At 45.4% G+C, this 18,423-nt stretch overlaps 1 protein-coding gene across 6 annotated transcripts in view; it reads right to left on the bottom strand.

Annotated features, from left to right (window-relative positions):
- The window catches only part of IGSF11 (immunoglobulin superfamily member 11), a 138,962-nt gene that overhangs the window by 88,252 nt on the left and 32,287 nt on the right, over nt 1–18,423 (bottom strand). Inside the window, exon 1 of one of the 6 annotated variants that reach the window (XM_085070684.1) lies at nt 14,570–15,154. The exons of 3 other annotated variants lie outside the window; for them this stretch is intronic. In XM_085070684.1, the coding sequence (XP_084926810.1) occupies nt 14,570–14,999 (430 nt within the window). In that variant the 5' untranslated portion in view covers nt 15,000–15,154. Of the gene's footprint in view, nt 1–5,168; nt 5,191–14,569; nt 15,155–18,423 lie in introns of those variants that run through there. 2 more of the 6 variants (XM_085070675.1, XM_085070719.1) reach the window with 2 other exon arrangements.

Raw genomic sequence — 18,423 nt, 5'->3', positions numbered from 1 at the left:
GTGATGAGCAATAAGCCTGGATATATTTCATGTGATTAGTGTTCTGAAAGCCTTAGAAAAAGGAGAGAAGAAGGTGCAAAATTTAGAATTCCACAGCCAGTTTTCCTTACAGAATCCTCTCCAGCCCTGGAATCACAGGACAGTACATGGAGGAGGACAGGTGGGTGAGGAGCATGGATGGATAAATAGGAATATAGATCAGGGAATGCATGGTCCAAGCACTCTGCAGTTCTCCCTGCAGCACACACTGCTAGTCCAGCTCCAGCCCTTCTTTCTGCTGCCTGACAAATGTTCCCTCACCTTCCCAACCACATGAAGCTGCAACTCCCCCACTGATTTCCATGTGTACAAGACTGCAATGGAGACCATCACCTAAAGGGCAATAAATGAGTACAGAGGTCCAAAAAGCCTTCCTTTGGAAGCAGCCCTCCTCTCATGGGTTCAAGTTGTTTGCATACAAGCACCAGTGGACATCGATGACCACATCTGGAAGACCTGTCCTTCCAAACCCTGTGGGGTTTTGGTGCAGGGCATGGCTTGTGTGCATTTCTGAACACTGGCATGAGAAACAACACTTTACTCCTTTGGCTCTCTACTCCAAAGAAGTCATTTTAGCTCTTTCAAGCCAGCAGGAGCAGTTTCTCTTCTTCACCCAAAACTCACTGCCTATTTCTGCAGCTGCATCCCACCACATCATCCATGACCCAGAGATGGCTTTTTCTCTTCCCAGCTTCCCAGACCACACTCTCCTGAGCTGTCTGTGGTCTCCCTTCTGGGATTGTCACTTTTGTCAAGCATTATTTAATACTTCCAAATAAACTTTTTTTAGAGGGATGATAAGTAAATAAAAGCACATGGGAAATATTCTGAAATCTGAGAAATCTTAAAAGATAAAGATATAAATAAAAACTGAAACTAATGGCTGAGGATTTGAGGGATTTTGTTTGTGTCTTTGTTTTCAGTTATTCATGATATTTCCTCCAATATTTAAGAGGGAAAAAAAGCAGAGTGACATGCATGAGAAACTTCAGATAAACTGCCTTGTGTTTGATAAAATCAGAAATACTGCAACTTAATGCAACATTTATATCATCACCCCCCTCACTAACCATCTGAAAGATGCAGTGCCCTGTAATTGCAGATGACGGGAAAAATTCTCTTGTATGTTCGCTTTCATGAAAGATAAATTTGCTTTGTTCTCTATTTTGGTCCCTAATTCAGAAAACCACTTAAACATATGCTGAAGTTCATAATTTGCCACTCTACCACTTATGCGTCTACTCAGGAATATGCCTGAAGTCAGGCATATGCACAGCACACTGCTGACTGTGGACCTTAGAGCATTCTGTTCATTTCTGCAGCTATTCTAATTTAGTGACGTAAATGTGCAAGGAAGTAACACATTTTGAGCAATTTTAGCACTCATGGCAAAAGTGAGTTTTGAACTTGCCTATTCACACAAACAGTCTGAATAATTATTAAAAACTAATAGCTAATTCTAGATACCTTTCAGAAACTGCTTAATTCTAACAATTACTTTGAGCTATCAGGATAGGGAAATACTATGGCCTGAACTTTTGCTCTGTATCACTGCTGAGCAACCAAACCTGGAGCTGAAATGCTGCTCTCCCTCCTAGGAAACAGTTAAAAAAAAACAAACAAAAACAAACCTCCTTATAAGCATGTGGCATGTCAAATATTATTTGTAGAAGCTATTCAGTAAGTAATTTCAAATAAGTAAAATGCAAAGATACCACAGGATGTTCACAAACAATTTGCAAATAGAAATGGAAGAGGAATTCATTAAATAAATTATTTGCTATAAATTATTCACCTACCTCTAATCTTACTACCACTTAGACTATAAAATTCATGCCATAAAAGATACAGGATTTGTGCCATAAATGATACAGGATACATAACAAGGCATCATTAACTTATGCATTTCCCAGTGCTGCTTTATTTTGACTGTCCAGTTACATGTGCATTATTATATATTATATATATACACACGCATTAAGACAGCCTTTTGACTTTAATGGACTTTGAGTGTAATACGTTTCTGTTTTAAATGCTGGGCTAAGGAGACCTAGTCTGATTTTAGCCTGTAAGTTGATTTTGATCTCCAAGGCTGAATAACTCTTCAAATCTGAGAGAATAATCCAAGCTGTACTCTGAGGAAAGCCAAAATGAATGGAAGTCTTACACAGTTCACCAGTTTAATGAGATTTCCACAACCTGAGCCCATTTCACATAAATTCACAATGAGAGGTGGACATTCCTTTGTGTCCATTAAGCCACAAAATGAACATTTTCAAAAAGGTGAGAGATGCAAGAGATGTCAGAGAGCCAAGGGGTGAGGAGGAGCTGGAAGCAGATCACTGGCAGGAGACAACAGTGGCTTTCTGGGACCCACTGGCTCTGTACTCAATCACAGGGTCAGCAGCATCCCCACCTGAATCACTTTTCCCATCTTGCAGCTGCAAGAGAAGCTGCCAGCTGTGCCCTGGCTGTATGGCCAGAGGAACAAATTCCAAAAAAGAAACCTAAAAGAAACTATGAAATTCATTTTAGCCACAAAAAAAATCCCAGAAAGGGTTCTCACTCATAACCAAAGATGAAGGCAGCTTTTTCTTCTTGTTTGTGTCCTGATTTGTTCTAAGTGATAGCTACATTCCACTACTTGTTTGGTCTCCAGCAGTTGTTTTATTATTTTATGCCATAACTGTTTACTTTTAATTAAAAGTACAATGACTGTGACTGAATTTCTCCATTTGTGGAAAACTGATACAAGGTGTCATCCTTTGGTTATGGAGAAAGAAGACAGAAAAGGATCCTTGCAGCTGTCAGAAGAACCTCTCAATTATCACCAAAGCAAATTCGATTGCAGCAAGTTGCAATTAAATGCTACACCTCACCATCTATACACATTTTTACCCCTTGGAAATGAAAGAATAATTGGTTTTACAGAGTTTCATCGTCCTGAACTGACTCATTGCAGAGCAGTGGATGTCAGGTGCATTTGTCAAGCCCAGCTCAGCACAGAGGCCCTACACACAATGTTATAACACACTGGTATTTCCACAGTACATATGAGTGCTTGAAAAGACCCCCAGCTCGGGGTCAGGGGAGGCAAGAGCATACAGTCCACTCACATCAGAGACCTCTTGAAGATTTTGGTGCCAGGTTCTGACCCAAAGACCTTAAAGCTAAATAAGTTTTACCACAGCAGTTTCTACATCAAACACAGGGAGAATAGCTGCGGCTCTGCTAACAGGACTGCTTCCACTCTTGCTTATTGTCAACATAAATTCACATCAGCTAGGCTGTTTAAAAAGAACCCGAGGGAACTGAGTGCTTAATTCCCATAGGTACCTTATAAAATCTCACTAGTATCAGACAATGTTTTATTTTTTTTGCCATTTCCAGGGTGAAGCCACACCATGGGTAGAGAGGGGATAAGGAGGAAGGGCTGTATTAGACCAAATGGAGACTAAGGTTCCCTTTAGCAATGGAGACAATACTTCAAAATGCATGAGGACCAGACCCACTCCTCTATAGCAGCCCCTCGCTAGCACATCTCCACCATGCAGGGCAAAACTCCCACAGAAACACAACTTGAAGGCAGGCCAGATGTAGCAGAGCATCCTGGGCCTCCCAAACCAGCCCTGAGTACTAAGCTCTCCCTGGCTGATCTTGCAGCAGAACTCAGTAGGGAAAGATTTCCTCCAAAATGTTTTCAAGGCACAGACGGTTTAATATTTCCACCAGTGTCACAGACTGCACCTGGCATGTGAGCAGGCAGCAAACTGGAGGCAAGAAGGACAGATACCTTGCACACACAATCCCCTCACCAGTGACCCCAGGGCCACTCCTCTGGGGGTTCTGTGCACAACATTCATCTTGAAGGTGGTCAAGAAAAGGAAGAGGAAAGAACCACATTTCATTTTGTCACTGCAGATTTTCTCTAAAGACTCAGGATTGATAACCATCCAGGAGCTACTGCCATGAAAACTCAGGATGGCTACTGATTAAATCAGTGGACAGGCAGCATTGTCCAGTGGAGAAGGCATAGGCTGGCAGTCAGGAGATGCAGGCTCCAACCCCAGGTCAGCCATGGGAATCCTGCAGGACCATGGGAAAGGCACTTCCCATCTCTGGGCCTCAGTTTTCCCAATCAGCTGCATGGTGATCTACATAACACACCTGCTACCTGAGCCAGTGAAGAGAAAGATTATATGAGGATTAGCATTAAAAAAAGGGGTGGGTAGAGTGCAGCATAGATATGAAGGGTTCTGAAAAATACATGGGCCTGTGTCTTCATGCTTCTCATCTCTTTCTACAAAGTGCTTACTAAAAGCAAAAATAGTATGTTCTCCCTACAAAGGCAGCACACAGCAGACACATATATTTAGATCACTGTGAAACAAATACCAACTTTTGTCCATGGTGGGAAAATGGTACCCTGTGATACAGAGAGGGAGAAAGGCAAAGACAACAGAAGTCACCCTGAAGCAAGGAAAAGGAAAGGATCCAGACCTCTGGGACAGATTCAGCTGTGGTATAAACACTGATGCTAGATATATTCAAGAAGGTCAGGAATAAATTACAAAGCTTTCACGAGCCTGACCTGAAGGTCCATCAGGTGCTAGATGTATATAGGACAAGCACTCATCTTCCTGCATGTCAAATAAGTAATTTCAAACCCCTAAATAAATGGTAGGACACTGCAGCAGAAACAACCCTCAGGAAGGACAGGACAAAACACCTTTTCAGTCATTTTATTTTGCAGCTTTTTCGGTTTGCATAGCTATCCCCCTTGCCCAGCTGAGGATGTCACATGCTGATTTTCCTCACCCAGGAGACATCAATCTGTCACTAGGGCCACTCACTCAACACTACCCCCCAACATGTGTTTTCTACCCTTTCTACTTGCTCGGAGCACAGAAAGGACAGCACAGAAACCCAGTGGCAGCAGGTGGGAATGGAGCCCACATCCCCTAATCCCAGTGCTCACAGCCAAAAAAAAAACCGAAAAGGAAAAAGCAAAGTAAAAAGAGCTCCCCCGATCCCCTGGTTTGTCCCTTACATGCATAGCATCACTGCTGCCGAACTGCAGCCTCGGAGAAAGGAAAGAAAGAGGCCCAAAAGGCAGCTAGGAAACCCACCGTCCATTGGCTTCCCTCCACACGAGGCGATCGGACTCCTTCTGCTGCAGTGACTTGGCAAGCACACCTCGCTCTGACTCAGCACCTCGCCAGCACCTCCTGTCAATTATTCCCACAAACTGCTGACGCCGGAAGGGCTATTTGCAATTAGGATGCAACACAAGCCGGTGGCAGTGGGATGCCTCAGCTCCCCCCCTTCACCTGCAGCAGTCCCCTCGCTGTGAGCCCTCTGGCTCAGGGCTGGAGCTCCCAGCGAGGGTGAAGCTGTGGGGGACAGGGCACGTAGTGCAGGAGGGCTGGAGGATGGGGACCGAGGGGGTGGGGGAAGCCTGCCTGCACTGTACCTATTTTGTGCATAAACAGACAATTGATGTCAATGTGGCAGCTGAAACGCAGTCTTACAGAAGGAAAAAAAAAGCAAAGCAGCCACTGGGAATAAGGGCGAGAGCAGCAAGAACAGATGAAACTATGAAAAAAAGCTGCTGTAGAGCTAACACAGAGCATTCCCCAAAGAACAAGCAAAGCACAGCCTTGCTGCAACTCTGTGCAGCTGAGAAACACAAGCCTGCTCTCCGTGTCCAAGGCATTTGCAGCACAAGAGAGGGAGGCGCTGATTGCGGATGAGTCCCGTAATAAGGGCCCAGGGCACACCAGCTGTTTCAGGGGCAAAAGGAAGGGCTGCCCTTGACAAGCCAAGGACATGACGATTCTGCAGGCAGACTGAGGCCATTCTGTCCCTCTGCCAAGTAGCCAAGGTCCTCCCAACCTCTCCGAGTCACTAGCTCACGACACAGAGCCAGAAAGCCAAGGAGGTTTGCACACGAGCAGCTGCACAACCAATGGGGATGTTCAGAAAACAAACCCCATCAAACAGTGAAGCTCGAGCACACAGTTAGCTATGGAAGCAGCCCAGAAGCCACACAAGATCAGCAGTGCCCTTGCAGAAGCCTCCATCACCTTCTGCTTCACTGAAATGACGAGGTCTTCCACCCAGCCCTCTCGCCTTCCCCAGGGGTCGTGGGGAGCTCCAGGCCCCCACTGGCACAGGCAGTGAGAGGCTGCAGAGTGAGTGATGCACAGGCGCTGGAGGGATCCAGAGCACTCCTTGCAGGAGATCCCAGGGACCTTTCAACCAAGAAGCAGGGCTGTATTTGCTGAGATATCACCTCTAAACCTAACATTTCAGAGTGCAGCTAATGCTGATAGACCACACAGGAGCACAGGCCAGAGCAGGCGGTGTGAAGCTGGAGCAAAAGGCTCCAAGAAGCACTTCAAGTTTGATGCAGTGAGCCACCCCCTACAACATGATGCAACAACCTCTTTATACAGCCATACCAACCAACAGTGTCCAACATACCTTGCAGTCTGTGTCCCCACAGCTGCAGAATTCATCACAGACTCATGCCCTGCCTGGAAATCCAGTGTGGGTAAAGAGTCAGAGATATCAAACTGCAATCTATTTTCCAATGGCTTCCTGATCAGGTAAGGAATATCTACTGCACAGAGTGGAGTGAGAGCAAAGGAACAAAGTAAAAGAAAACAGAAAAAAATAGTGACTTCAGCAACATGTGCAGGAATTAGCTAAGAGTCACAGCAGGTTACAATTTGCAGCGTCTGAAAGAGTGTAGGTAGGACTTGGAACAACCTGTCCCAGCACGCTTAGAAGCTAAAGCACTGCAATTGATACAAAGATACAAAGTAATGGGGACTGCTACATAATCAAATTTAACATCCCTGTGTGAAAAACAAAAGTACCAGAACTTTGCACTGTGCCTCTTGAATGTTAGAAAAAAACAAAAGCTGCAACAGTCAAAACAGCCTAACTCCAAAAGCAGGGAAATTAAAGTTGTTACACTCTGCATGGTGGGGTGTTGAAGCAATCCCAGCATCGTCACTGAAAAGGTAGTCGGTGCCCTAAACAAAAAACTGCTGAGAAGAAAGAAAGCACATTTTATGGCCAAACAAAAGGAACATGAAGTAATTCAGTCTAAGCAGTCGCTTCATGCTAGGACTGAGTGCAAAATTGAAGGCCAACTGCAAAAGTCAAAACCCAATCATTTCAGTACATTTAAGGGACAAGTTCAGAAGTGCAGAACAGTAAGAAAGAAATTTCTCAAGTGGCTGTAACTGCTAGCAAAGACAAGTAAGCTCTTGCTGGGTCAGGTGGTTCTTGAAGTTTGCAATGCTGTCCATAAGAGAGGGTACAGGCTAACCTGGAAGTGACAGCAGGGTTGGTTAAACCAGTACAATACCCTAAGCCCCTAAAGGTACACAGTAGGAGACAAACCAGCTTGATCTCTGCTCAGGGGAACTTGTGGCTCTGCAATCCACTCAAATTTTGGAAGGAAAAGTACAGGACTAAGTAATTAATTTTCTGTCACTTCAAAGTGCACCTGCTAAACTGTTCTGGGCAGGATGCCAGTTCAGTGCCAGACCTGTCCCCTGCTTGCCTGGCGTGGGAACTCCTCCCCTTGCCTCGCCCCCGGTGGGGTTCAGGCCAGCTGAGGTCAGGCTGAGTCCAGAGCTGCTGCCCCACTATTCAGTGCCATGGCTCAGAGGCATGGGAGCCCCTCTCCCCCTGTCCTCACTCTGGCCCTGATTACAAGGGATTACCCCCAGGTTTCATACCAGTTCTGGGGTGGTTTAATCTATTCCTTAATATCTGGAAGAGAGACAGGAAGCTGGCAAAGTGATTTGGGCTGGCTGAGACAAAAGAAGATTGAGAGAGACTTCCAAGGGATCTGACAAAGCTCAGCAAGTGGGCAGCATAATGCAGGATGAAATGCAACATTGCCAAACGGACAGTAATAAGAACTTGAGAGAATAATCTGAACTACTCATATACCATGGGGCCCTAATTCAAATGTAATCACTTGAGAAAAATATCTTGGTATCACTGTGAACGGCTCAATGAAAACATCTGTTCAACATCCAACAGTGGTCAAAGAAGCAAGCAAGCTGTCAGGGTGTCTAAAGGCAGAGGCTGAAAAGGATGCTGGAAGTCTTCAAATGCCACCTTGAACACTGAGAATGCACCCTCAGCTGGAATTGCTGTGATTACTTCTTCATGGCACATTTGAAAATGCAGGAGGCAGAGAAAGGTTTCATCATTGACTAGTCAAAAACACTTACTGGTCAAGCACAGTTAAAACTAGGACAATTTAATCTGGAGATGAGTTAAATAGAAAGAAATTATCAAATGGGAATAAAGAAGTGAAACGTGCTTCTCTGTGGTTTTTTGTGTTTTTTCAAGAGAAAATATGAAAGGTTATTCACCATAACTGGAGAGCAGGAAACATGACCAGATGTAAGAAAAATATTGTCATTTTCCTTTTCTGTTTTTACTTTTCCTTCTTATTCTAAACACAGCCAATAATTAACTACCAGGAATGATTAGCCCATGTTATTGTAAAGTCAAGAGCTCAGCAGAAATCACAGAGGCCCGTGCATTTATAAGGATACTGGGAACATCCACAGATATGCCAGGTAGAACAAAAAACTCCAAAAAACAGAATGAAAAAAGCATAACATCACTATACCCCCATGCATCCACGCATTAGCCAACTTCTAATTAGTGGGGATTAGGAAGTAATCCCCCCAGTGGGCCTGCAGAGAGGGTGTGCCAACCCACTTGCTCCTGACAGAGGCTGTAAATGTGCCAGGCAGAGGGAGAGCCGAGCCTGCAGCCCACCCTCAGCCCCTCCACTTGGGAGGCTGAAGTGTTGGTGTCCAGCACCGCTGCACACCCACCTTTCTGCACACTGAGGATGCTGCACCAGGGGGCTTGGTCAGCCCAGCTCAACCTGGCCCCTGGCAAGAGGGGAGGTTTTACATCTGCTGCTTTGCAAGTGGAGGGGGCTTCCCTGAGGAAAGGGGAGTAGATAGAAGTTTTAGTCACTCTGTATTGGTAGAAGGAATATTTATGACTTAATTCATTTTATGGCAAGGAAGTGGAGTGTGGACATACCCTAAAATTAGGAGAAAATTGGATTGTGTAGGTACTGAAGTCCAGAGCAATACATACACCAGGGCAACCTGTTGCATAGACATGACACCAGACTCCTCTTTGCTAAATGTTTGGTACCAATTTCTCACCGAGGAGGTTTTGGCACCTCCCATTGGAGCATCCAGATTTAGCCATGCCAGTACAGACCAGCAGCTTGACCTGGCTTAGAAAAGCTGCTGCAGAAATACCCTCAGATTGTTAACAGGGTGTCATTGCCTCCCCACAAACAACACTCCTGACTTCACTATTCCGGGTAAAATCAAAGCCCAGATGTAACCAAGTGGAGTTCAGACATCAGCTTTCTCCTGCTGATGCTTGTGAAGCAGAAGCTCATGTTCTCATAGCTGCATTGGCTCATGAGGGTATGAAAAAATAAATGCACAAGTTTTTGTCCCCAAGTAAGCAATCTGATCAGTCTAATACCAAAATTACACTTGAAATTAGCTTCATGCAGAGATGCAAATGTACAAGTACTGCTATGCTGCCAGGAGGAGAGCTGTGGCCCTGCATATGCACAAATAAGAGACTGAGCTCAACCTGTTAGTCCTGTTCTGACTTCTCCCATGACTGTTCCATTAACAGTATTAACAATATTAACAAATATTTGCTATATGTCTTAAATGGAAACTTGTCTTTTTCAGTGCAGTACTCTACAGCACAATGAATAAGGAAAGCACAAGGGCAGTGCCACATATGTGTACATGGTGTTTGGATAGATATGTCAAGATGTCAAAAACAATCGGTAGAGATTGTGCACAGGTACCACCAATTGCTGCAAGTCTGTTTTTATCACTGTTCTTTTTAAACCCCTGTAGAAATAAAAAGCAGCAACCACTAAAGGCTTTTACTGAAGTTACTTCCAGTAAATCAAAATTTACCAAACATGGGATGTTTTGTAAAATTGTAACTGTGTTTCGAAAGAAAAACAGGGAGAAAAAAGTCAAAAATACAGAAACATCTAACTTAAGCACCTTTGGGGTAAAAAGTTTTGACTTTTCACATCAAAATATATTTTTGCCTAGGGTACCTCCTTGTGTTATAACAACACAATTCCACAAAGAGACAAAATATCAGTGTCCAGAGATGGAATTTCTCTCCAAAATTTCCTTTCAAAACCATCAAAGCATTTGACTTCTGTTTCCATTAAGAATGAAGCCAAATTCCTCAATCTGGATTAAATAGAGCATTTGTTCTCAACCCAGCTCAAGCAGTGAAAAAAAGGCAGAAGCCAGAACAGACTCAAGTGACCTCCAAAACCAAAGAGATGAAAACTTATAAGAAAAAAAAACCCTTAAAAGTTCACTGTGCACAGTTAAAAATGTTGTGCTTTCTCTGTGGTGCACAAGACATGAAACACTTGCAAGACTAAAGTAGGGAGGCATATGACTAGAAGCCCTATAATTGTGACTTCTCTAAAGGAGAGGCTGGGCAAATGTCCTACCTAACAGCAAGAAAATCATTTCATCTCTGCACACATCAGTTTTGCGTGCTATAAATCAAACTGACTGCCCTCACAAAGTAAGTTTGGAGACTCTCAATTAGTTAATGTTCATAAATGACTGTGCAAACACAAGGTAGTAATAACCAGAGAACAGTCTTTGTTACACTACTGTCTGTTAAACAACCAGGAGCTAAATTTTTCTCTGAACAATTACAAAAGGGAAGGCAACATTAATGCTCCACAAGGAGGAAACTACAAAGAACAGATTTTCAGTGCATGCACTTCTCCTTGAAATAAACTGTGTTAAAAGCACTTTACTTAAAAAGCACGATGATAGTAGCATCCTGCTAAATATAGATGACTCACCACAATTTAGTAGTGAACATCCCTGAAGAGGACCATTACATTATTGCTTAACCTGCTGCATAAATTTAAGCATCCTCCTGTGGTTACAGTTTGTTCCAAGACACTCAAGACTACTACCAGCATCCACTGACCTTCAGTGGGTCACGAGGTTTCTCTGAGTGTTGCTTTCTCCATCTGTACTATTGGTACAAGAATAAAAACTCTACTCCCCCATGAAGGCAGGAAAAACAATTCCTAAGTTTCCTGAGTTAAAGAGTTGTTTATACCATACTTTGTACATCCATATTACTACTGAGCAACTAAATATAGCTGCTCCTGAGGCACTTTGAGATCCCTCGAGAACGGAATCTTATAAAAAGAAAATTGCAGTTTAGGCAATACTGAAGAAACAGAGACAAAGAATCAGTTTCCAAAATAAGGGAATGATGCCCACTTCAGAGATGCAAGAAGTAGTTAATGCATCTGTGCCTACCGCTGGGGACCAAGGTCAGGTCGTGAGCAAAATGATTTATCTACACGTCACAAAACCACACAGCTTGACACAAATGGCAATCTGTTCCAAAAAAACTGCAAATGCATGGAAGGGCAAGGGACTGACACTGTACTCCCTTGCTAGGGCTGAGGACCTGGTGCAGGGCTGGGAAGCACAGGTGGGCTAGGACAAGGGTGCTGCAAGGCCAAAAGAGTTTTAGCCATGACAACCTCAAACTAACAGGAGGGTGACTCCAAAAAGTCATGTGAGAAATTGTAGACCTGCTGTTGCATTAATCCACTACAGCCAGGCAGCCTCACCCCCCTGATGTTGCAAGATTCATCTGCAGTGGACTGTAACACACTGAAATCTCACCTGTTGCAATTCTGTGTCACAGGATCCAAACACCGTGCAGTTAAAAACCCATCAGTTCTGCACTCTAAGTGTACCCGATGTGTGAGTTCTACCACATTCGACAATTTGCAGGATGCTATTTCTGGAGACATAGGAGGATTGATTAGCAACCACAGGTTTCATTTCAAAGCTCTAGAGAGGATACCCTCCTATTTTTTTCCCTAAATTTCTCCTGGGAAAATATTATTTCCCTAAAAAATTATTATGCATATAATGTTTTAGAAGGAAAACATAGATGCTGCCCCTGGCCCAGGACCATTAAACATGAATATAAGAGGCCCAGAAAAAGCAGACAACTAGCACCAGTTACAAAGAATCATTGCTATTCTACAAATTGCAAAACAACATGAGAAAATAGGACTGTAATAATTGATTTAAATATCACTATGAAGTCTAATTGTATTTTTTCACAGGTATAAAATGTGAGAATGATGAAATGACCTCCAAAGTCTTTTCTTCTCCCCAACACTCTTCCTTTTTCTGGGATTAAGTATTTTGCCTGATTATACACTCTTACAGCTTCTGATACTTATAATTTTAAATCTTACTTTTCATTTAGGTATCACTTTGCATATGACCTCTTCATTTTTCTTCTCTATCTTCTAAACCAGTCTAAAATCTCAAAAAAAAAAAAATTAAAAACCCACTCTTCCTGATCATACTTGGCAGCCCAGAGCAGAAACGCACTTACTAATCTTCTGCAAATGTTGTTTAGAAAAAACTCTCCTGATTTAATTTCAGCTTTCCTGAGTGTATGTCTGTTCCTTATCCCTTACCAGTGTTTTCAGATTCAAGAACCACTGAAAATATGGCCATGCTGTGTAACACAGAAATAACTGTACCACAGCTATTTTCATCTACCACTATCTTCTAAAGACTTTTCCTAGACAAAATGAAAAAAAGCCAAGCTTGAGACACAGGTGTTTCATTCAGGTAATCATCAAGTCTTAAAGGAAAGTGCAAGAAAAACCATTACACTACTGCAGATAAATATTTCATGGGAAAGTGTGTTTCCACACCTAGTTGTCTCCAATGTCATTGTCCCCATGTGCCCTCAGTCAAAAAACTGAAAGTAAATATTGAGTCAATCTCTCTGCTTGAAAGGATAATTAAATACCCCTTTAATTTTAACCTTTAATCTGATTATTGTTGTATGTTTTTGCAGTGATATCACATTAACAGAAGCACTTCACCATTTATATGCCTCTAACTGGAGCACACCCAGTAACTTTCTAGGCATTTACACTTTTGCAATGTCTGCAGACAAAAACACTGTAGCATTGAGAACCTGAAAGTAATTGAAGTTGCTTTTTAAATTGGGAAAAGGACAAAAGGCAAATCAATAGCGTGAAGTATGAAAGCTGAGATTATTTATTTCAATTTAATGCTAGTAAACTTTATTTTTTGCCCATAATTCATCTCTTTGAAGTCAGCAGGTGCAATTTCCAGTTAATGCATGAGACTCTGACTCCAAATCATTTTCTGAGGACGGGAATGCAAGGTGCTTTTGAGGCTGAGGCATTTGAGAAAAGTTCATTTATCCACTACAAGACTTGTTTCTAAACAGGTCCTGGGTAGAGGGGAAAGCCTGCTGCGCCTCACAGGGCAGTGGCAGCTAGGCACAGCTACCCAAGCAGGAGACTCCACCCAGATCCTGACTGTGAGAAGGTTTCACCTACACCTTGCTGAGACATCTCTGGTCTTCTCATGGGAGATCCCACAATTTCTTACTGTCCTCCCACTGTCTCAGGGACCTCTTGCAGCACAACTCCCAGTTTCCCAGCAGTGAAGGTGGCCAGCAGCAATGCCCAGCTGTCTCAAAGCTGTGGGCTGCTCACTGCTGAGCAGAGCTCTGCAAAATTGCTTAGTGGGTATCTGCATTAAAGGGAAGACCTTAAGAAAATTGCCCTGCAGACCTCAGTGAACCATAATGGAGCAGGCCTGCTCTGAAGTTTAGCATTACTTGAAAGAAGACATTGCCACCTGATCAACAGATGAGTCTGAACATCTTGCACTTGGTAGTTTCTTCTTGTTGCCCTTAATGCAGCACCTCCCGGTGCTCCCCGGCAACGCACTAGGTGATGTGGGTAGCATCTGTCATATGCAATTTGCTTCCTTTCCGCACAGAGACCAGGGTACACACCTTATTTCGGAAGGGCTATAGGGGGCGGGAGGTGGCGGAGTCTCCACGTCCCCGGGGGCAGGCACGTATCTCAGAGCTGAAGCGGTGTGCCTGGAAGGAGGAGGCACAGGAGAGGATGGGGGGGACACAGGGGGCTCCGGGCAGCCTGTCACCATCTCTGCGGAAAGTTCCCTGCTGCCTCAGGGCCTGAGGGATAGACCAGAGTTTTCCACACAGGTGAGCTTACCGAGGGGCTAGGCCCAGACAACTGAGCCTAACGTGAAGCCCAGTTTAAAGCAAGTTTTACAGCACCTTAAAAATAAAAATAAAATATGTATCTACAAGAATAGTAGGAAGGATGGTGCAGCGGAGGCAGCAGACGGAGCCGAGCAGAGCAGCGCTCCTTCCCCACGCCTGCCTGCAAAAGCACTCGCCCGCCGCCGCATTCCCGAGCATCACCGGCGGGACCGCAACCAAAACTTCCCCACGCGCGGGGCACCGCCGTGGCAGCGGCGGCGGCGGCCCCAGGGCGATGCCCCGCGCAGGGAGCCGCGCCCCGCTCCGCCCGTGCAGCACTCACCTCTCAGGGCCAGGAGCGCGGCCAGGGCTGCCGGCACCCACCTCCCGCCGCCGCCGGGGCGCCGCCGCGTCATGCCGGGCCGGGCGAGGGGCGAGGAGCGGGCCGCCGAGCCCTGCCTTTCCCCGCCGCCGCAGGTGCCGCCGCCGGTGGTGCCGCCGCCGCCGCCGTCCCGGGACCGCCCGCTCGCGGCGAGGCTCCGCCGTGCCCCAAGCCCCGGTCGCCCGGGGAGGGCGGCAGGCGCGGCGGCCGGACCGAGAGCGCAGCCTGGCGGCCCCGAGCCGCCCCCGCAACCCGCCGGGCTGCGGCTGTCACCCCCCGCGCGGCACCGTCCCGGCGCGCAGCGGCACGTCCCACCACCCTCCTCCTCTCTCCGCACGAACTGGGGGGTCACCCCCTCTTCCCCTTCCCCGCCGACCCGCCGCCGCTGCATCCGTAGGGATGCTACACGGGCCGGGGTGAGGAGGTGCGGTCCAGCGCAGGGCTGGAGATTGCACCCCCACCGCTCCTCCGGATCATCGCGGCAGCGCGGGGGCTTCTTTCCAGAGCCTGCCTACAGCTGCATTGAAGACGACAGCGGCAGCACACAGCAAAATATTTGGGATGGGCTGCATGGGACTGGTCACCGCTGCAGCGCACAGTATAAACACTGCAAAGGTATGAGCCACCCTAACTCCGCCATTCAGGAGCCTGGGAAACACGAGCATTCAGCACTCCTACCAAACCGACCAAGGTATCTATAAAGGATGTGAGGGAGTTCTTGGAGTTGGGGAACTGCAATACTGTGTAACGCAGGAATTGCCAACAAGTTGTGTCACAAGCTTAATTGCAGTACCTATGGCTTCACAGAAAAAATTAATCGCTAGAAAATCAGTACACATCAAGTGTGTATGTAGAGGGTGGGAAAGGATGAAAGGGGCCCTTTATGAATTTGGGGTGATCATCTGAGGAAAGGATCAAAGCAGAAAGCTTGCACAGACTGACTCCTCACATACAGCCAGCTCCCTGTCCAAGTCTGATCACAGTAGCTTTGCTGTGTGGAAACAAGCAGTTTGACCAGGAAAACCCTCTAATATATCTGTCAAATGTCCAACTGCTGCATTCCTCCACCCAAAGTTTCCTCCACAACAAAGCACAGCTATGCAGCCTTTGCATCCTGCAGGCAGCTAATTCAGCTTGTGATTCTTCTCCCTACCTCCTTCCCAGTCGCAGTCCCTGGAAGCATCCCCATGCCCAGACTACCTTATTGCTCTCAGAAACCTATTGTTCAGGTTTCTGCCTCCTCAGTTGCCTCAAAAGGTGCTCTGACCCTTTACATGGCTGCACTACCCCTGTGAAGGGGCATGGAGGAGAGCTGCACCTAGGAGAGAAGATGGCAAGAAAAAGCCTCAGGGGTAACGAAACAGAAATTACTTTAAGCAACATGGGGAAAAAAAGCAGTCTGGTGCCCATGAAAACAGTATGTGGCAAACTACCTACCATCTAACCAGCCTAAGTTAAGCTCTGCCTTGCCCAGCACCAAGCTTTGGCATGCTTCTACAAGAGGGCTAGATGAAAATGTCACCCCAGCAGTCCAGGTTTACCGATTATTTTGGTTCTGAAAACAAACTACTAACTGTTTATAAGGAGCAATGGTTGATCTACCCTTATGAGGCAGCAAAATTGCTGACTGCCACATGGGCTGGAATTTCATTCAGTAAGTGGTGGCACAGACAGGTGAGAAGGCACCACATGGTGATTCAGGCAGTGTACCCTCCAGTCTCTTTCCAGGTTGGTTAGGTACCTGCTGCATCTTGTCAGACATAAAACCTGACAAAACGGGTGGTATGACAGTTCTAGCACTCTTGCAAAGCATCCTCCACTCCAGCCCTGCCATGGGCAGGCAGAATAAAAGAGGGTTTTGCTCCATTAAGAAGCCAACTCTTGGCAAAAGGACAAGCAGCTGAAGCATAACACTTCAGAAAAGCATCGAAGGGAGAGTCATAGCCCAGCTGTTCTCCTCACTCCCTGGCAATATGGGAACTGAAGTTTTCTCAGACTGTCTCAGACCACTTCTCTTTCCTCCAGCTGACTTGCTGGATTTTTCACCAAGAAAAAGGACAAAGGAACATGATGATTTTATGACCAGAAGCAGTTCCAGGAAACCCCCATCCTCATGCATGCACACAGTGACCACCTGGAGGAATACAATGGGTACGCCCATACATTTACTTACAATGAAGGCCCATGAATGTTTCTTGCCAAACATAACCTCTTCACCAAAGTCAAGGGCAGACAACACAGAGTATGTTGGGCACAGTGACCTGCCACTACCCTTACTCCTGCCAATAACTTCCAAGAATGAAGAGATGTAAAGACAAATCAAGCGAAAACAAGAAAAATTGCATATTCTCCCTAGGACTGCCGCACTGCCTTCCTGGTCTGCCAAGACTTGGAAGCTGTCTTGACCTAATGGAAATAAGTGTGTTTTTTAGTCAAAGGACACTCTGCATTTAGCAAATGCCATCCCAGCTCACTTTGGACTGCTCCTTGCATCCCGCTGTGCATCAGCTGGCAGGTAAACAGCAAAGATCAGTTCACCCAGTACAGTGGCTGAATTAATGTGCTTCCTAAAAAGTGCAGTGAGCATAATGTGAATCGAGACCCTGGTGGTCAGAGAAAGCATTTCTGCCCAAAATGGACGCAAATCACTCCCTCCTGATGCAAGCTGCTAGGAGCAGGGAGTATTTTAATCAGCTTTCAGATCTGGTCACCACAGCAAATACTGTACCATACCTACAAACCACAGTGACACAGCAAGTGACTTTAGCTGCTTCTTGCAGCAATTGCAAGAACAATCTGTGGCCACACTCCAGAAGGATGGAGCAGCCACAGGGAATAATAATCTTTAGATGCACCAGTCAGTCCTCTCACTCTGGCTCCCTCTTCACCTTATCACCACTTCCAAAAATAGCTTGCAGATTGTACAGAAAGGACGTGGACGAGGAGATACTGTTCCTGGAACTCTGAATTTCCACTTTAGCTGTCCTTGAGCCTTCCCCAAAATATTAGGCTTATACCAACCATTTATCCAGCAAGTGCAGCACACTCCAGCTGGTTGGATACTAGACCTATAAGCACAAACATTTGCTTCTCTAGCAGTCTATTTTCCCACCAGTGAGTGTCTATACATCTTCCTCAGCATCAATGGAACAACATATCATGGATAGAGGAGATATGCTTTGCCATATCCCAGGGATCAAATGCTGGGAGGTGACCACTGCAGGACTCAGTTATGTTACATGGCTCAGAACACACACAGGATCCTTAAACTGAATGGCCAAGATGCTTCCAAGATGCACACTAGGCTGGGCAAGGACAGGAGAAAAAAAAAAAAAAAGAGAGAGGGAGAAAGAAACCACTCCCACTTTTTTCTTTTGAAAGAATTATGATAAGTAATGTAATTCTCATGTCTCAACGAAAAACATCTTTGTGAGTCAAATTTGAAAAGAAAGCTTTTTTCCAGGATGATGCTATGTTGGGGTTTTTTTTTCCCTTTTGCCTTAATATGACTCTAAAAATCCAGTGGGGATGCAGTTGGGTCCAAGGACTGCAATAGATGCCAGGTCTTACATCACCATTGCTGTCTCCCAGCTTGTTACTGGGTTATCTATTGTCAGATGGGAATTTATTGAAGGTGACATTGCTTACAAATTGATCAAAATCAGCTTCAGTGAGGTGTCCTTTCAATATATAAAGAGATGGATAAAATTCACTCAGTTGATCATTAATAACCTCAGTCTGTGGAATTGGTTATCTCCTTTTGACAGAGGAAATAGAGTTTGCAGATTGAACTGTTTTAATCCTATCTGAGAAGA

The sequence above is a fragment of the Lichenostomus cassidix genome, chromosome 1 (genome assembly GCF_008360975.1).
Source record: "Lichenostomus cassidix isolate B80296 chromosome 1, HeHo_3.0, whole genome shotgun sequence".
NCBI classification, from domain to species: Eukaryota; Metazoa; Chordata; class Aves; order Passeriformes; family Meliphagidae; genus Lichenostomus; species Lichenostomus cassidix.
This window is presented reverse-complemented; position numbering and strand designations above follow the sequence as displayed.